The sequence below is a fragment of the Ciconia boyciana genome, chromosome 3 (genome assembly GCF_034638445.1).
Source record: "Ciconia boyciana chromosome 3, ASM3463844v1, whole genome shotgun sequence".
Lineage (NCBI taxonomy): Eukaryota > Metazoa > Chordata > Aves > Ciconiiformes > Ciconiidae > Ciconia > Ciconia boyciana.
In genome coordinates, this window is record NC_132936.1 from 95,026,890 (window position 1) to 95,046,239 (window position 19,350).

The 19,350-nt window shown below is 35.2% G+C and overlaps 1 protein-coding gene across 1 annotated transcript in view; it reads left to right on the top strand.

Moving 5' to 3' along the window:
• Positions 1 to 19,350, top strand: part of DNAH8 (dynein axonemal heavy chain 8) — a 147,717-nt gene that overhangs the window by 31,414 nt on the left and 96,953 nt on the right. The window contains exons 23-33 of the mRNA XM_072858185.1: positions 526 to 632; positions 2,053 to 2,155; positions 4,734 to 4,929; positions 6,879 to 7,069; positions 8,720 to 8,846; positions 10,816 to 11,051; positions 15,075 to 15,179; positions 16,208 to 16,321; positions 16,911 to 16,973; positions 18,107 to 18,207; positions 19,124 to 19,261. Coding sequence (XP_072714286.1) covers positions 526 to 632; positions 2,053 to 2,155; positions 4,734 to 4,929; positions 6,879 to 7,069; positions 8,720 to 8,846; positions 10,816 to 11,051; positions 15,075 to 15,179; positions 16,208 to 16,321; positions 16,911 to 16,973; positions 18,107 to 18,207; positions 19,124 to 19,261 — 1,481 coding nt within the window. The remainder of the gene's footprint in view (positions 1 to 525; positions 633 to 2,052; positions 2,156 to 4,733; positions 4,930 to 6,878; positions 7,070 to 8,719; positions 8,847 to 10,815; positions 11,052 to 15,074; positions 15,180 to 16,207; positions 16,322 to 16,910; positions 16,974 to 18,106; positions 18,208 to 19,123; positions 19,262 to 19,350) is intronic.

Consider the following 19,350-nt stretch of genomic DNA (forward strand, 5'->3'; position numbering starts at 1 on the left):
GCAGAGAAAGGAAGTGGAAGTAGAGAACAAAGACTCGCAAACTTGCAAGGACAAATGCAATAATGTTACAAGGTTGCATTCTGTTCTTTTGTGCTAGTGATCATTACATGTTGCTGTATTTTTATGTTCTTCTTAATCCAGTACAGTCAGATTTTACTGTATTTGTCTCTTACTTGAAAAGGGTACATATGTACCAATATTCCTGGATGATTCATGGTGGGTTTTTTTAATATGGAGAGCTTTTCTGAAAGAGTATGAGACTTCAGCCAGATCTCAGTATTCTGTCTATGAATAAGACAAATTGAGTTTCCTCAGATGCTATATTCTCCTTTTCAGGCAGTTTTTACTTATTTACTTACTTACAAGCTATTTTTTCCCCAACTTCTCCTCTTCTGTTTCTCATGTAGCTTACAGCATAAATTCCTTCAGACAAGAACTAATATGTTTTACTTAAAACCTGTAGAAATAATCTTCAGGTTCCTGTCCGAATACACTACTAAATAATGTACGTTTTATTTATTACAGAAATGTAAAGAGATGGTTGCCTATTTCAGTCACCAGCTGCTAGACAGCCTCCAGAAAGCCACCCGACTGTCTTTGGATAGTCTTAAAAAAAGAATATTTGTTTCAAAGTAAGTTGCAAATGAAAGATTCCTTCAATAGTATTATCAGAACAAGGTTATTTCTGTGTTAATATAATAATACAAATATACATTCACACATGTGATGATACATGCACATGTATCATTAATCAAACAGTTCTAGACCTCTTGGCTGGAGAACATTCACTTTTTGTTGCAGTGATGCTTTGGGCCCACACTTATCTTTTATGCTTTAATTCTTTATGTTGTTAGTTATAGTCTATGTGCTTCATTTTGTGCAGAAAAAAAAGTTTATTTCTAGTGTTGTTTCCCCTCTGCCTGCACCCTTTTGTTTTTATTCCCATATATTTCCCTTGGGATTACTTTCAAGATGCTGTTAGTACAATTTATTGTCCAACACAAATGACTAGAAGTTAAATGACCATTCTAGGTCATATATGGCAGTGTGCTCATATGTTCATCTCATTTCAGATTATTTCTGCAAGCATGGCTATGCACTCAGAGTTGTTTCCCATGGGTAAAAGATCATCCATGTACTCTTCATGAATTCTATATGACAGTGGCAAGATCCATACCATTGTATCATTCTCCTATATTCTGTACAATTTCTATTGATTCTTCTCTGCTCGAACAGGCATACACTTCAGAGACAGAATTGCTTCAGTATAATATATTGTATATTGAAAAGCCTACTTAGAATTCTATTATGAGAATTTATTTTAAGCAGGTGAAGTTGATGGTGTTTTGTCATTAATGTGTGTTGAAGCTTGAGTTACTTTTTTCTTTTTCTGAGAACATCTTTCCTAGAAAATGTATTGAAATCCTGATCTTATTGAAGTCAACAGGAATTTATTTGGGTGTGTCCTTTATATTTGTCTACAGTATTGTATTGTTGAATCCTCCCTTATTTGGTCACTATGTCATGTCATAGCATTTAGAAATGGTACTTTGCACTTTGTTTTTAGTTTTAGTTTTGGGTGGATTCAGGTCATGTATTTATCATTTTGCACTAGCTTGTCATCCTTGAAACTTTTTTTTTCTGTTCTGTTGAATATTTACCTAAAATGTAATGAGGCAACTTTTACCCTTGATAGGTTGTTGCATGAAATGGTCAGTAAAACCTTCTTATGCCCTCCTCAAAGCACTGGCAGAGTTCCATCATTCTTAAACTGAGAGATTAAAATCCAGAATCAGAAAATATTCTGGATAAAAAAATCTGAAAGCAATGGCTAGATCCAAGGTAACCTTTGTCTGAGCGATGGAGCTCTGGCTATTATTTTTACCCTTTAAGCAAGGAACTTCTGTAAGTTTTGTCAAGTTGTTCGTAACTTAATGTGAAAATTCTCCATGGAGTTTTGCCCAGAAAAGGTAGCTCAAAATTATATTTCTAAGATAATTTGAGGGGGTTTCATGGTGAAGTATTTATGACATGTTTCAAAATTATTTTCAGCAAAACTACATTTGGGAGAACAAAGTTTTCTGCTCGTCCAAGCAAATCTGAAGAGGTAGCTTCTTTTCTAAAAGTGGAAGTATGCCTTGCTATTCCCAATGTGGTAAGTTACATGTCATATAGGTAAGGTAAAATACACTGTCTTATAGTTATCTCTGCGTTGGCCCAAGCGCAGGATGTGGGCACACTTCCACTGAACCAGCATCCATTCCAAAGGAGAACAGTTGCTCAGGCCTTTCAGTGTGCTGAGAGCACTTATGAAATGTGCTCACAGTCCCAGTGGTCCTGGTTTCTCTCTTAGTGGTACTTGCAGAACGTGGCCATTTATTATTCAGCAATTATAATGCAATCTGTTCATCAATGTTCTTTGGAGAATGATTACAGTTCTCCTTCACGTGTAGCAGTTGCATTGCTGGGATAGATTTTTCATGTTTGTTTTTTATTTTAACTGTTTTGTTCCTTCTGTGATTTAAATCCTTTGTTGAATAAAAATAACAAACATTATCTTTGCTCAGTTTGGCTGTAGTCATCTCAATAGGAAGTAAGATGACCAGGAGAAACACTGAACAAAAATGAGAAGATTCAAAACCAGGAAAAGAGCTGTAGATTTCTGGGTGCAGAGAACAAAAAGGCAGCTTGATTGCAAAGGACTAATAAAGGCATTTGTTTTCCTTTTGTGGAGTAAGATAACTCTGTGTCAGCAGTATGTATGGTATTTTATTTTATATATGAGAAGGTAACTTAATATTATCCAATTGTCTTATGAAGATTAAAAGTTTTATATTCATGAAATTATAATGAAAGACAGGTTCTGTTCTAAGGTTGTATTCCTTTGACGTTGAACCTGTGTTCATATTGGCATTCTGTGTACATTCACACTGTGTGAATATAGAAGGTCTGTCAAAGTGTAGAATTTTTACCTTGTTGATATTTATATAAGCATAAAGGCCCAAGCTCCACCCACTGCAAAGGGAAGCGTATTTATCTTTCTTTCAAGTTCTCTGAAATGCTTGGCTGATCCAGGGCAGTAGTCAAGTAATGCTGGGTAAAATACCACTTTGCTAATGCTAATAGGATTTTGCAAGATCCTTGCTTTTTTGCATACAGCTGCTCAGTCTGTGAAATTGATTTATAAAACATCAGAGTCACTTTTAAGGAGTTTATATCCCAGTTCTGAACACTCCTGTGGATGATTGCATAATTTCAAAATAATGGCTTGCACATGAAAGCTATAAGATGATGTTCTAAGGCCTATATTTGAGCATTGAGTGTATCCCAAGAGTGATCTTTCTTTTGAAGTTTAACAATACATGCTGTTTTTCTATTCTTTCCTGGATCACTCTCAGGTAGGTTCTTCCTCGTGCTCAGTATTTTGGGGAAACTGATGTGTGCCTTTACTCCACCTTATCCTACATAGAATTATTCTCTAACAAGGACAGGACAAAGTCACAATTAGCATTATTGCTGCCAATACAGTTCAAAAAATTTTGGGTTTGGGACTTTATGGCTGTTTGTGTACTACTAAATAAAACAGGCTAGAGGCTGTTCTTTGACCTCAAAGTGAGCTGATCTGAAATGGTGTGTATCCACAGTAGTAAATGCTTTTCTTCCTGAATCCCGGAGTTTGCATTCAAACTGTGTGTTAGGAACTGCCCCTGTCATGTTTTATGCGCCAAACTGCGCCTCAGTTTTTCCTGGGAGAGTGCTATTTTGCATCATCCCAAGCTATGCTAAGGGAGCATACTAGCATTTATGCACTGTGGATGATGGCAGAACAAAGCCTGTGTTTTGACCCTGTTCTGTTTGCTAGTTGTTCTCGAATCAGATCAAGAATCCTTGTTTTCCTTCGAGTTCTTTTTATCATGTACTCTGGTAGTTGAATATGAGTTCTTTTCCTCTTCTGACTTGGGTATTAGATTGCTCTCAGAATTATGATCAAAATCCTTGCCAAATATACAAGTTGAGATCTCCAGGGCTACTGCATGGACTTCCATTAATTTACTAAACACCGTGCTCTTGCAAGTGTTTTTGAGGTGATGCTACCTTTGGGATAAAAAACAACATTCAGTATTTATTCAACTAGGACCTTTGACACTTTGATCCAGGTGATTTTGTTTGCCTGAAATTACCCACAGTGTGAATATATGTATAGATAAGCACTTAGGAGAGGTTATATAGCTGTAACTTCTTTAAAATGAGCTGTCCATATGTATTTTTACGACCGTCCCTCTTACAGTTCTTTGTCACAGCATTTAGGATCCAGTGGTTAAGAGCAACAGAGAGGAGGATCTTGCCCTGCAATTTTTAATGCTTTATGATTCTAGAATGCAGGAAACAAGGCTTGTAATGTATGCCCACACATTATTAAAAAATCATTATAAAAATGCTGTTTAAAATGTTGTAGGAATTGTATAAATAATTGTAAAAACCACAATAAATCTATCTGCTTATACATTTGTTTGTCATTTTGCGCACAATATGACTGTACAAATAGTAGGTTAGTACAGTATGTTTAATTTCTTTAGAGGCAATTCTGAGCTAGACAAACTCTTAAAGTTACATTTTCCAGCTTCTCTTCTGGGGCAAGTTCCGCAATTCACTACGAGTGGAATAAAACCAAGGTCTTAGAAAATGACAATCAGTTGCATTTATTTCAACAATATTTCAACTCTTTTAAATAGGTAATGGTTCCTAGTTTAGACGATATACAGCAAACCATCAATCGCATGATTCAGTTAATACTGGAAGTAAGTTGTGGAGTTGCTCAGTGGGGACAGAGACGTTTGCAAAAATCTAGTTTAAGAGCAGAATCAGGCACACAGCAAGTATCTTCAGCAGGCTTTGGATCACCAGGAAAAATAACCAAAAAAGGGGAAAGTAAGTAGGTTGGTTTGTTTTTTTTTTTATTATTTCAACTTTTTACTTTAATAAAAATGCCATATATAAATATTTGTGAACAAGCTCACTTTTCTTCAAAGAGGCCAACTGTGGATTATCTTGAATTAATTTGTGGGGGTTATTTTGATTCAATTAGCTGTATTTTTCAGAAATAGCTTTTCAGGCTTATGGAAGTGTTAGAACTCTGAGAAACAATAAGCAAAAAAGTCTTAGAAAAATTGCTAGATTCTGAATCTACTATTTGATTCGAGGCAAAGTAAGCTTGTTAATTTATCTTTTTAGCTACTTACTGTGGAATGTAGCCATAATGATATAGTTGAAACCATAAACAATAATTGCAGACTAGCTCTCACTGGAATATTGAGATAGAACAAGATCTAGTTTAATAATTAGATTTCAGTAAAGATTTTAATTGCTAGCTATATTCCTAGAATGGATTACAGAACACTTCAAGTATTTGTTCATATTCAGACAGAATATTCAGACTATAGATAGACCTGCATCCTTTTTTAGTCAGATACTTTTTTCCTTAATATTATTTCTAAGCATCTCTCCATATTCTTTGCAAGCATCCACAAAAGCCCAACTATATTTTTACCGTCCAGTTCTCTTAGCTGTTTGGCTGAGCCAGTGATCTGCAATACAGTTGTATCTTTGTTGTGATTCCTTTGGAAAGTCTTTAACATCTTGGAAAGTTTTTCTTTTTGATAGGCCAGAGCTGGGACTTTATTCTTCTACTAATGTGCTTTGTATGATTTTAACCTCTTTAATGGGCTTCAAGCAGGGTGGCAGGGGACTATCCTCATCAAACAGTCATAGCTTTTTTCTCTGCTCTGTGAAAATACAACATCAGCAAGTAAACATTTTCATCACCTTTAAACTACTTATCAGCAACACCTGGGGGCATATGTTAATGTTTGGCCAGTGAAGTCTATGGAATACAGTGGCAAGGATGGATCAATCTGAGACTTTGTTTCCAGTGACCAGATCCATGAAAAGGTGTTCAGACTAAAAGAGAACTTGGAGTTGCATTAAATTGCCCCATGAAACAATGTGTGTGGTGGGAAGAGTGGATTTTTCTTCTGCATTCTCTTAAATCTGCTTCAAAATGCTCAGGCATTTTTATGACAGAAAGGGCTCATGAGATCTCAGGGATATCAGTGTCTATATTGACCCTGATTGTCTCAGCAGTTCATCAAAGATGAAGGAGGGACATGATAAATTGAGCTTACTTGTAGTCCTTAAAGGAGACAGAGCTCCTGTTTCAACATCAACAGTGAAACTGAAGCAGTAGATTGTCCTTTTTTTTTTTTTTTTCTTTTCTTTTTTCCCTTCTTCATTCAGTTCTAATTTCTTTCAGGCAAGACTCAAAAGACTTTGATGTTAGCAGTTTGTAAGACAAGTGCAGCTCCAAAACATGACGGACTTTATTTGTGCACTCATTAATATGTGATTTGGCAAAGTTTAGCATCTTTTTTGAAACCACTAAATAGAATAACAAGAAGTTATTTATTTGAAGCATGTTAGAGTTCAAGGAACTTACACTGTTTTAAGGGGTTTATACAATTAAAGAACTTTAATTATATGAATTTAAAAAAAATATAACACAGAATCTTTATGAGGCCTTGTTGTGTTCTAGTTACAATTAAATTACAGGGAAAAAATGAAATTTGTGAATTATTTTCTTTCCATTTGGAAACATTCACTCTAGACTGAATTTGCTCTATCTGTATAGAGCCTGGCCTACCACTGTATAGAGCCTGAACTACCACTTGGTACTTTCATATTAAACAGTCAGACAGACATTTGAAGAAGGATATTCAGCCTTACTGAACAGCATCATTGCTTAACTTGGCATGCGTAGGTTTAGAACTCTAACCAGACTTTTAATGGTTCATTCATTTACATATAATTTTATTTTTCAGAAGGAGTTGAAGATGTGCTTGTCAGAAAGCTAAGAAATTTTTACTCAGGTGTTGCAGAACATGAAGATATTTCTAAATTAGTTGTGCTCCTCTCTTCTTCTGTGAATTCTATAAGAGAAGTAGCTAGTGAAGTTCTGCAGGACTTTCAGAAATATAATGTGCTGTGGACAGAAGATAGAGATGCCAAAATTCAGGTGAGTTTAATGATAATCACCTACAGGACTGTTCTTCATTAATCTTATCTTCTGAAATCAGAAAAAAATGAGGAAAAAAAATCAAGGAAAAAGACACAGAAAACACATTAACAGCTGAAATTCTTATTTTGTATTTCAGTAGCAATAGTAATATATTCCCTAAACAGAAGTAATAGCATGCTACCTAATTTTTGTGTTGGGATTTGGCTTTTCCTGCTTCTGTGCCATTCTAGATACTGATAAACTGGTCCTAATTTGTTAATTGCTTTGATTTTTGTCTGTGGAACTCTGGATTTTAGGCCACAAGAAACTACCCCAGTCTGACATGATGTATACTATAACCCATAGAAATTCCCACAGCGTCATTGTTCTGATAATTGTGCACTTTTCTCTATGGAAAGCATTTATTTTGAATTTAATACATGTTTTTATTAACCACCCTTCCTGTAGTTATTTTAGGAGGTGAGTTCTGCATTCTCTATTCCAAGATGACTCCTCTATTCAATTCTTAGTTGTTTGAACTCTAAGTTGAATCCTCAAGTGTGGTAGAAAAATTTAGCATCTACTACAGCAAGAAAAAGTTAGTTTCCAGGAACTGGAAATCTCTGGGACTTCTGCTTCAGAATATTTCACACTGTCCTTCTACAATAGAGTTTTAATTTAGAGTTTGAATTTATAGAGGTTCAGTAGAAGAAAGTTGGCTTCTATATCTACTTTATTTAACCTTGGCTTAATTGAGTTTTCTATTCTTATCTTTTCTATTTAGTAGACTACATTATATACACACAGATCTGTGAATATCGCATCACCTTGTTTTACTACAGGAGCACTGGTATCTTTTGAGTGTCACAATGCAAGTTGTGCAGTTTATGTGGGCTAAAAAACCACTTTATATGCAGAACTGAGAATGTACTGTTAGTCTAGTTAAAATTTTAAGTCTAATCAAATAAATATTATTAATTTGATCTAGTTACTACTGAAGAAAAGAGTACTGCTACAGAGAAAGCCTCAATAATAATGCAGTTAAGTTTTATACACACATGCCCTAGTTTCTACATTTTTTCTTTAGCACTATGCTAACCCTTCCACTGCCTGTCTGGGTACTCTCAGACAAAAGAATAGAAGTGAGAAACAGCTTTCAGCATTTATTACTTGCCCATGCAATGTAGGCATATTGAATACAGCTCTTGTGTAACATTTCTGAAATGCAGCTTTTCAGAATCACAAAACTTTTTTCTACACTTGAGTTCTGCTCATGGAACTACTTAAAAAATGTGTTTTATTGTGATTGTTTCACACATAATTGGGCTAATGGTGTAGTCTTTCTGTAAGTGCAGGCATGTATTTTTTGATCTCTGTTTCGTCACCTGTTTTCAAAAAACCAGTAGGCACTTAATATGTCTTGGATATCTGTTTATCTGGTAAATTTGATTGGAATTTCCCAACAAGCTTGAGAGTTACTGACAGAGAAATTGATAAACATGAACGCCTCATCACATGCATTTTACTATGTTAGCAGGGCTACAGAAGGCTAAAAACAGGTATAATACTGGTATACATTTTCACTAATTCCTGAATAACTGTTGCCACTTGTTTTACCAAAAATATGAAGAAGGACATTTGTTGATTGAGGTTTTAAACTACACACAGCAATTTTTGGCTAGCTGTCCATCTCTGACTGAAATTAAAGAAGAAATACTTCACTACGCTATGTTTGAGCAAGAGATGGAAGATTTAAAACCTGTTATTCTTCTTGGTCCAATTGAATTGCATACAGGTATGACATTTTCTTATCTTTGTATGTACAGTAAGATAATGAATATAATAGTCATGTTATTTGGTTTATTCTCTGAAATAAATGCTTACAATATTAATAGAAATTACTGAAGAGACCTCTGTAACTGATCAGCCAGGGCTCACTCAGACCCTTCTAACGAATCTGACTTGAAAAAAACCTCCATTCCCCTTGCCTTCTCCTCTTTGGAGTGGTGAAATTAAATTCTGTCATGGCTGTGAAGTTATCATGCAGGCTTGCTGAAGAGTTAATGAATGTGTATCAACACTGATTTGATCATCCCTGGCACTCATCTCTGGCACCAGGTCAAGCAGTGATTATAAAGAGCATTGGAAGCATAAATCGCCTTCTTTGGTATTGGCGCAAAACTAGCACATAGCTGCATTATCTTCTTTTTCACTATTAGCGTTTGTTTCAGCAGGAGATGTGTCTGCTTAGCCATTCCTATGTTTAGCATCCACAGCTCTCGGAATATCACGTGTTTTCCTGTCCACCTCTAGTGTCTTTAAAGATAGAGAAGATGGCATCAAGACCTGGTGTTGGAATGTGTTCCCTCACACAGCATGTGTTCCCTCAGTTCTATACAGCACTGTGCCTCAGTACCTGGCCTTCTGTGGCCCTGACAACTTGATACTCATTGATCCTGTTACCCTGAAGAACAGTCAGGTGTAGAAAAATTTATTCTTCCCAGACAACTGCTTGCTGAAGAATTAAACCATTTGCGCTATGACAAAGAAGCAGAGATTTCTTCTGAGATATTAGATTGATTAGATTGAGAAATCATCTCTGTACAATTTGTCTTCATTGTACATCAGAGAAGACAGAAGCTGCACACTTTGACTAGAGTTCATCTCAGGATCTTGGTGGCATGTTATCCCTAGCTTGCTTTCAGTAAATAAGCAAAATTGTCAAGCTGCTGACTGCATATCCTCATCCAGTTCCTGGATGCAACTTATTAATGAAACCACTCTGGAGCCAATTAATTCACTCTGGAAAACTCTTGCTATCTATTATTCTGTGACCAAGAGTGATAAGAAGCAGTGTATCCAAAAGAATATGAATTTTGTTGATGGTTACACTACTCCCTCGTCTGTGACCACTGTATCAGGGGGAGCCAAGTCCTCTAGGTTCAAGAACAAGGATATTTTTATGAGCTGGGGAAGTGGGTATTTTTCTTGGACTCAGTTTAGGTTTGGGCATTGATTTATTATCATTTACATATTTTAGCTTCTGGACAGGGTACAGTACTTTTCTTGAATTACCCCTGGCCTTCAGGAATCAGATTTTTAATGCTAATATCCACATTATTAAAGAAGAAACAGTATCTGTTGTAAAATTTGTTTTGTGAGCAGAAGGGTTATATGCTGTTAGTATCTTTTGGTTTATTTCACCAGAGTGCAAAATGTTGCCCATTAAAATCCCAATTTATTCTGATAATATGTTAGAGTGCCAGTGGTTGGCTTTTCTGTCTCTTCAGTGTTGGTTTGTGTTTATATATTAACTGCATATGATATGATGTGACACCTTAGTTTTAGTTGTAAAGTATTCCGAATCCCAATATTGAAATCCCAAGATACCATTTCTTCAATGGGTATAAAGCATTTAAATATCACTGATCTTTATGCATTTGGTTAATATATATCAAAGGTATTCTCTGAGAATCTACATTAATAAGTAGGCATTTTTCTTCTTTATTCATCTTCTCTATGTGTTCTATTAGATAAGCTTACCAATATGTTTTACAGCAATCATGATATACAATAAAACAACAGAAATATATTTAAGTATAGTTGAAATTGTTTTGAAACTTTTAAAATACATTAATTGGATTGCCTGTCTGCTTTTCCTAATTGCTGTTAAAGAACCATATGTGATGATGTGGAGGTTTTTTTACGGAGAAAAAATAAAATGTAGATTGAATAATTTTTAAATTTTAATTTTTTTAACTCAGGACCACTAAAAATAGCTTTAGCGAATGAAGCCAAAGCCTGGAAGATGCTCCTCTGTCGTTATTTAAATGAGGAATATAAAAAGAAAATGACAGACATGATGTCGTTCATAACTGAATATTTAAAGAAATTGTCTCGACCTCTGCGTGACTTAGATGACGTCAGATTTGCAATGGAAGCTTTATCTATCATACGTGATAATAAAATACAAATGGATATGACTCTGGGACCTATTGAAGTAAGATGACTTTTAATTTTTTGTCTTGATTAAGATGATATTATATAGTAGGAGTCATAAGATAAACTGAGAACCCAAACAATGAGTTTACTGTCCTGAAGGATCTAGGCTGAAGATGGGAAACACAGTAATATTTTGGTAGTTATTTTTATTATAAATTATGAATCAGTATTAGATAATTTGCTAGATACTGTATGAATGCAGAACAGAAAAAAATATTCTCTCTCAAATAAATTATAAATACAATCTAGGAGACAACACACGGAAATAAGCAGATGAGAGCACAAGAGAAAGGAGCAATACTCTCCCTTTTGCTGTGTGCTTTTCCACTAGCCTTAGTCCTCTTCCTAACTGTTCTGTATCTATAAACAAACATCTTGATCATCTAACCCCTTTAAATATAACCAGAATATATTCATGGAGCCACACATCATTGTATGCTATCAGAAACTTGCAGCATTCTTTTAGTTTTCCCTGTAAGAAAGAAACTAAAAGAAGCTCATTAAGTTTTATATATACTTGTTATTTATTATCACACTCTGAAACAATCAGCTTAGTAGAACACATTTGTTTTCCATTTTCATCCACTTTTTGGAGAAGAAATTGTGTTGCTATATAGTAACATTTTTTCTTGAAGACTGTTCTATTAACTTGTGCTGGTTTTGGCTGGGGTAGAGTTAATTTTCTTCGTAGTATCTAGTATGGGGCTATGTTTTCGATTTGTGCTGAAAACAGTGTTGATAACGCAGGGATGTTTTCGTCACTGCTGAGCAATGCTTACACAGAGTCAAGGCTTTTTCTGCTTCTCACCCCACCCCGCCAGTGAGGAGGCTGGGGGTGCACAAGAAGTTGGGAAGGGGACACAGCTGGGACAGCTGATCCCAACTGACCAAAGGGATATTTCATGCCATATGACATCATGCTCAGCATATAAAGCTGGGGGAAGAAGAAGGAAGGGGGGAGACATTCGTAGTGATGGTGTTTGTCTTCCCAAGTAACCATTGGGCATGATGGAGCCTTGCTTTCCTGGAGATGGCTGAACACCTGCCTGCCGATAGGAAGGAGTGAATGAATTCCTTGCTTTGCTTTGCTTGTGCACACAGCTTTTGCTTTACCTATTAAACTGTCTTTATCTCAACCCACGAGTTTTCTCACTTTTACTCTTCTGATTCGCTCCCCCATCCCTGCCCCCCCCAGGGGTGAGTGAGCGAGCGGCTGTGTGGGGCTTAGTTGCTGGCTGGGGTTGAACCATGACACATGATACCAGAAAGGACTTTCAGTGGATTGTCATCACTTTTGCTAGTTTTATGTTAAGAAAGTGGGTTTTGTCTTAGCAGTTTATGCAGTGGTTTGTAAGCCAGGGATGGTACAGAGACTATTTCAAGCAAATATAATCAGTTCTGTGATCCAAAAGAGGTAGAGGTTAAACAAGTAAAGGAAGAACCTGAACAATAATTTCAACATTTAAAGTAATAGTCAGATCTACTAAATGTTATTTCTTAGTCTGACTGTCTTCAGGCTGAAGATATGGACATGATAATCCTACTCATAGATGTTAAACAAAACAAGCAAGAGGAACTGAGTTCTGTGCTATTTGCTTTTACGTGTGTAGGAAACAATGCAAAATTTGTAAATAAATAAATAAAAGGTATACAAAATTATGAAGTATTAACATTGCTTGTTTATTTATACCTGCTTCTGGCACTTTGAGACAAATATTAGGATAAAGGTTCTTTCCCAAACCACTTATATTCTATAAATCTTGCAAACATTTACTCCCTTTCTACATTAATGTAATGAGTTCCATTAATATCAGTAGGGCTAGTCATGTTAACAAGTCACTCTTATATCTTTTTTTCATGAGCTTTCCTTAAATAACGAGAGACTGTAGAGCCCATAAAATCAAGAAGTGAATATAGAACAATGGCAACTGATCAGTAATTTCAATGTTTTGTCTTGCTTTCTTGGTGGATTTAATTAGAACTTTGTTGATGGGGTGATTAGGCATTATATTTCTTACTAGAACATGACTGAAGGAAAGAGGGCTTGGTGTAAAGAAAAGTAGGACAGGAAGGGAATTGAGCATAGTCAATGTGGATTTATCAAGGGAAAATCATGCCTGACCAACTTGATAGCCTTCTACAATGGGATGACTAGTGAACAAGGGGAGATTAGTGGATATTGTTTACCGTGACAGTAGCAAGGCTTTTGACATTGTCTCCCATAATATCCTCATTGACAAACTGAAGTGTGAACTAGATGAGTGCACAGTGAGTTGGATTGAAAACTGTCGGGCTCAAAGGACTGTGATCAGTGGCACAAAATCTAGTTAAAGGCCAGTAAGTAGTGGTGTACCCCAGAGGTCCATACTAGGTCCAGTACTGTGTACCTGGAGGATGGGGCAGAGTGCACCCTCAGCAAGTTTCCAAATGACACAAAACTGGGAGGAGTGGATGACACACCAGATGCTTATGCTGCCTTTCAGAGGGACGTGGATGGAGAAATGGGCTGACAGGAACCTCATGAAGTTCAACAAAGGGAGAGGCCGAGTCCTGCTCCAGGAGACAAATAATCCTAGCCACCAGTGCAGACTGGGTAGAAAGTAGCTTTGCAGAAAAGAACTGATTTTCTTGGTGTACATCAAGTTGAACATAAGCCAGCGAAGTGCCCTTGCAACAAAGAAGGTTAAGGGTATCCTGGGCTGTATTAGGAGTTGTGTTGCCAGCAGGTTGAGGGGGGTGATCCCCTCTACTCTGGGGTGTGAGACTTATCTGGAGTGCTATGTCCAGTTCTGGGCTTCCCAATACAAGAGAGACATGGACATACTGGAGTGAGTTCAGCAAAAGCTGATTAAGCAATTGGGGAATCTGACATATGAGGAGAGGCTGAGAGTGCTGAGTGTGTGTATTCTGGAGAAGGAAGGTATAGGGGGTATTTTATCAATGTATATAAGTACCTGATGGGTGCTAGGAAGAGGGAACCAGACTTGTCTCAGTGGCAGCCAGTAACAGGACAAGAGGCAATGGGGATGAATTGAAATACAGTAAATTCCATTTAAACCTAAGAAAAATTTACTGTGAGGGTGCTCAAACACTGCAACAGATTGCCCAGAGGGGTTGTGGACTCTCCATCCTCGAAGACAGTCAAAACCTGACTGGGCATGGTCCTGGGCAGCCTGATTTAGGTGACCTTGCTCTGAGCAGGGGTCTTGGACTAGGCAATCTCCAGAGGCCCCTTTCAACCTCAAGGGTTCAGTCTACACCTCTCTCAGAAGCTGAGCAGGAGAGAATTCTAAGTGTAGATATCTGCATGGAATAAACAACTGTGTTTATCAACCATCACAAACTGCACAGAATACAAGTTGTAGGTCAAAGGAGCCGCTAACGTAATACTAATACAAACACTGCTGTTTGTCTTCATTAGCAAATCTTTTGCCTACCTGTTGGGAAACTATAAAATACAAAAATGATCTTATTTTTATATAATGCCATTTGTGTAGGAGGAGGATAATAAAGCAGAAGATATGCAAACAAATTGCAAATGGGAACAAGCGATAAGAAAGGTTCATTCTGTTACAGATACATATGCAGGCATTTGATAGTTTGGCAAACATGGTAATAAATATTTTATAGATGATATAGCAAAACATTTAAAAATGTGTAGTTTAGTGTGCATAATTATTCACAGTTAGGAAAAATTCATCAAAATCTACATTCAGGTGGAATGTAAATCAGTGGAATAAAAATATAATTGAGATGATAAAATTGTATATATTTTTAATATTAAATTTGTTGGGTTTGTATATTTTTTCTAGTATTTCATCCAAGACATCTTTAAAGAAATGTTTTTTGCTCTTGTTCCCTAGTTCTTCATTCATCATCCTTATTTTAAAAAAGCAAATAAATATTTTATGCTTAAATTACATGAACAGATTTTCTTTGAAATCTTTCTTGCAAATGGGATCTATTTTCCTGCAAATGACCTTAAAATGCATCATTCATAAGGTTTTATTTTTTCATCTAGGAAGCCTATGCCATTTTAAATACATTTGAAATCGAGGTGACAAAAGAGGAATCGGAAGGAGTTGATACACTCAGATATTCCTTTAATAAATTACAGACCAAAGCTGTAAGTATATAAAACAATGTTATTTTCCATTTGTCTTCATGTGCTTTTTTCAGAGCATAAATGACCGTGTGGGACCAATTGTCACTCTGCTCTGTCTTCCCACTCTTGGCCTCAGTTGCACACTAGTGTCTATACCTTTGATTAGTATGTTCATTTTCTAATTTTATTTTTATAAAGCTCTTTAAATATGTAGCTTTTAGATATATGCTTAAAACCTGCAAGAAAATGAGAAATTTATTATGTGTCTCTGCACTTTCTGCTCTCCTTCGTTTCTAGTTTTTGTGTCATTCTTGTCCGATCAGGAAGATTACTACCCTTAGATTACTTGTTTTTAAGAAGTGCATGCTCTGCCCGTGCCCTTACCCCTAAGTGATGATTGCACATTTACCTTTATTACTTAGGACAGCCTTATATCCCTCAAAAGCTCAATGTTTATTGAATATTTTCTATAATGTAGAAAGTTAGATCGAAATATGTAGATATTTTGTTGGAACAATTAAGTTAGATCCTGTCCCACAAATTAATCACTCTGGAAAGGACTCAAGAGCTCAAGAGTATATGTTATATTTGCATTTCATGCAGCTCTTGGTTCTTTCTCTCAAGCTTTTGAACAAAGAATAAGAAAGTTGTTAAGGAGAAGGCTGAGCCATCCATGAGGAAGAGGACCCTAACACTGGTTTTGAGAGGTTTTTTTGGAGGGAGGGAAGGAAGAAAGGAAGATAATAGGATCTTTTTTTTCCCCCTTTTCTGTGTCCTTTTGTTCCCCCCACCCCCTTGAAATGGAACATGTTCACTTAAAGGCAGAGGGGAGATTTTGTTATGCATTTTGGTTGTTTTTTTTCCTCTCCACTTTTCATCTCAAAAATTGAACATATAGCATAAAAGGAAAAAAAAAATCTATTTAGCTTCAAATAATTTTTTTTCAGAATTTTAATAATTTTTATTTATAATTTTGGTTTATATAAAACTCAAATATGTGTTCTTGTTTTTTAAAGAAATAACTTTGATTTTAATCTTTTGTACGTCAGACCAGAGTTCAAGATGAGTTGGTTCAAGTTCAGCCCAAATTTAAGAGTAATTTGCTAGAATCAGTTGCAGTTTTTCGGGAGGATGTGTCAAAATTTGAAGTGTCATATGAAACGGTAAATGAATTTAGTAGTTACCTGTAAGACTTGTACTTAGTTTTTCAATATTTTTGGTTTGCAGCAGTTGGGTGCCAGAATTTTATTCTGCTGAGCTACTGAGTGTTTGATGCCATGGTTGCTGAGCAGTCATCATTGTAGGTCAAACTTTTTAGTATGAAGAAATAGCAGTGCACACAACTCTGAAAGGGAAGAAAAGAATCCCTGGTGGTACAACTTGCCATGAAATCTTAATTTAGAAATTAATTTAGAAATGGTAGCACATATTGTGGCATCTTTCCTCACACATCAATGTTAAAAAAGACAGTCTCAGGCCACTCACTGGATATTTTATTTTCAGCAAAAGAACAAAATATGAAAAATGAAAGTCTAGTCCTATTCAGTTTAATTAAGCTAAAGAATTATCAATTTCATAAAAGTTATCTTTTCTCAGACTTACCATTGTAAGTATTGCATTACCAAGATACATAAGTTGATTGGATTTTGACTACCAAAAAAATAAGCATTTTGCGATGACCTGTAAATATACAGTGGTCTTCAGTCACTCTGAGGATTAATATTCAATTTTTGTTAACTGCTTGTTTGAAAGGAAGGACCTATGGTTCCAAGTATTCCACCTCAGGAAGCCAGTAATAGGCTACAGATCTTTCAGGTAAGAAAATAAACTGTTGAGTTTCCAAATAATTAAAGTTAGATCTGCTATTGCTTATCAAAACAAGTTTAGAAAAATACACATTTACAATCTTTGGTAAATGTGTCTTGGTGGATATTCTGTGTAGTATTATGTTAACTATATTTTAGTTTCTATCAGGCAATGTTTTCCTTAATGTGGAAGGATTGGTTGATTGATGTGTAACCTTGTTTCACTTGTTGCATTTTGTGAGCAGAAATTATCAACTTGAAGTAATAAAAGCAGTAGAAGAGGAAAGAGTAAAGTACAACTCAATAATGACTGAAAAGAAGTCAGGTTACATATCAGTGACATGAGCCAATCTTTTCATCTTTTAAAGATCACTTTTCCCATCAGATAATTGTCTTTCAACTTGATATTTGTTTGTTATGAACCTTAGTTCATGGCTTCATAGCCAGTTTTTAATCTATTTTTAATCTTTCTTCCTTTCTCTGCAAATTATAGTAACTTGAAGATTTTTTTCAACAGGACTTTTGTATAGACTCTGTAAAAAGTAAATGCAAAGTTTGTGAAAAGCACCAAGTAACTAACAGAAGGTGCTTAAACCTCCTAATATGTACTGAAAATTGAGTGATTTTGGTTGAATTTGCTGTATTTTTTTATTTTGCCAAGAGAATGCTTTGTACTTATGGATAGTAACTGCCAAAATCATTCTTCTTTCCATTTTTCGATGGTGATCATATCCTTTGGACAGCAGTTATACTTTGAAAGTAATTGTATTTTTTGATACACTCTTCAGTGTTTTTTTCAGGCTGAAAAAATATTCAGATACAAATATATTCTTTTTTTTTTTCCCCCTCAATGATGTGGAATTCATTTCACATCCCATTTTTATTAAATGCATCTTCAAATTATTGCTTCTTATATAAACTTTCACTATTTGAATTCAATATGTGGATCTGAGTATTACATTACATGAGAACTGTTCAAAATTTTAGATCAAAAATATTTTCAGACATTTAAATATGCTTCTAATAAAATTATTTTAAGACAAATTTAGAACTGTTTAATGATTTATTATTAGACAATTCTAAATTAAAACTTATATTATAAACATATTTTCATTTTGCCTGTATGAATCCTAATTTTATCAGGCTAACTTTGATGAGCTGTGGAGAAAGTTTATCAGATACTCATCTGGTGAACAGTTGTTTGGATTGCCTGTCACAGACTATGAAGTTTTGCATAAAGTCAGGTAACTGTGGAAATACAGATGTTTTAGGTGTTTATTAAGTGTGTTAGAAAGGCTTAGGATACACCAAAGAGGGAAATATTAAAATATGGAAAGTTTCCATTGCCTTAAATTAAATAATAATAAAAAAATCAATGAAAATTTTAGAGGTCTAATGAACTTGCCAATAAAAAATAATTGTATTTATTTATTATGTTAACAGAACCATAACAGATTATTTTACTATATGTAAATAGTATATAAAGGAGCAGAATACCATGTTGTAGAAAAAAAATATATATATACTCTTATATATAAGTAGATGAGTAAATATAGTATTATGTATTGAGATACGGTACAAAGAGTGAACAAGAAAAAGGCAAGGAAAGGTCAGTGTATCATCATATATGAAAAATATAACTAGAGCGTTTATGAAAGTCTAAATTTTTTTGAGTAGCTGTACAAATTAGAATCAGATTCTGAAGTTTCCGCACTAGCCATTTCAGTGGTTTGATGATGATTCACACCAGATGAGGATCTGACCCTTTCTGGCTGTTTTTAGATCAGCATTTTAATTCAGATTCAGAGAGTGCTTCCGAAGTAAATTGACTAATTGTCCCCACTTGCCATGCTCTGCTCTGCACTGCAGAGCCAGCTCAGTGTACGTAAGCTAGGTTCCTTTTGGATGGAAGTTTTATAGAACTAGACTAAAGCAAAACTTCCCCCAGATATGTTTAGTGTGAATATTAGGTCCTTAGCACCAACTGTCTGCTCTTTTTTGTGGATTTTATTCATGAAGTGTTCTTTTCTACATTAAGAAACATAATCTAATTGATCTACATCATTTTTTTGTAATAATATTAAATATACCATGTATTTAACTATTGTGAGATATCCAAATAGCTGATTGAAATTATTGGTATGATTGTTTTTTTCCCAGGAAGGAGTTAGGCTTGCTTCAGAAATTGTATGGATTATATGATACTGTAATAAACAATATCAGTGGTTATTATGAGATACTTTGGACAGATGTAGATATTGAAAAAATTAATGCTGAACTTCTGGATTTTCAAAACAGGTATGTTCATAATATGAATTATAACTGATGTTAAATGCATTAAAATTTAGATTACTTCAGTAAAGCTATTTGATATATTTAAATACAAA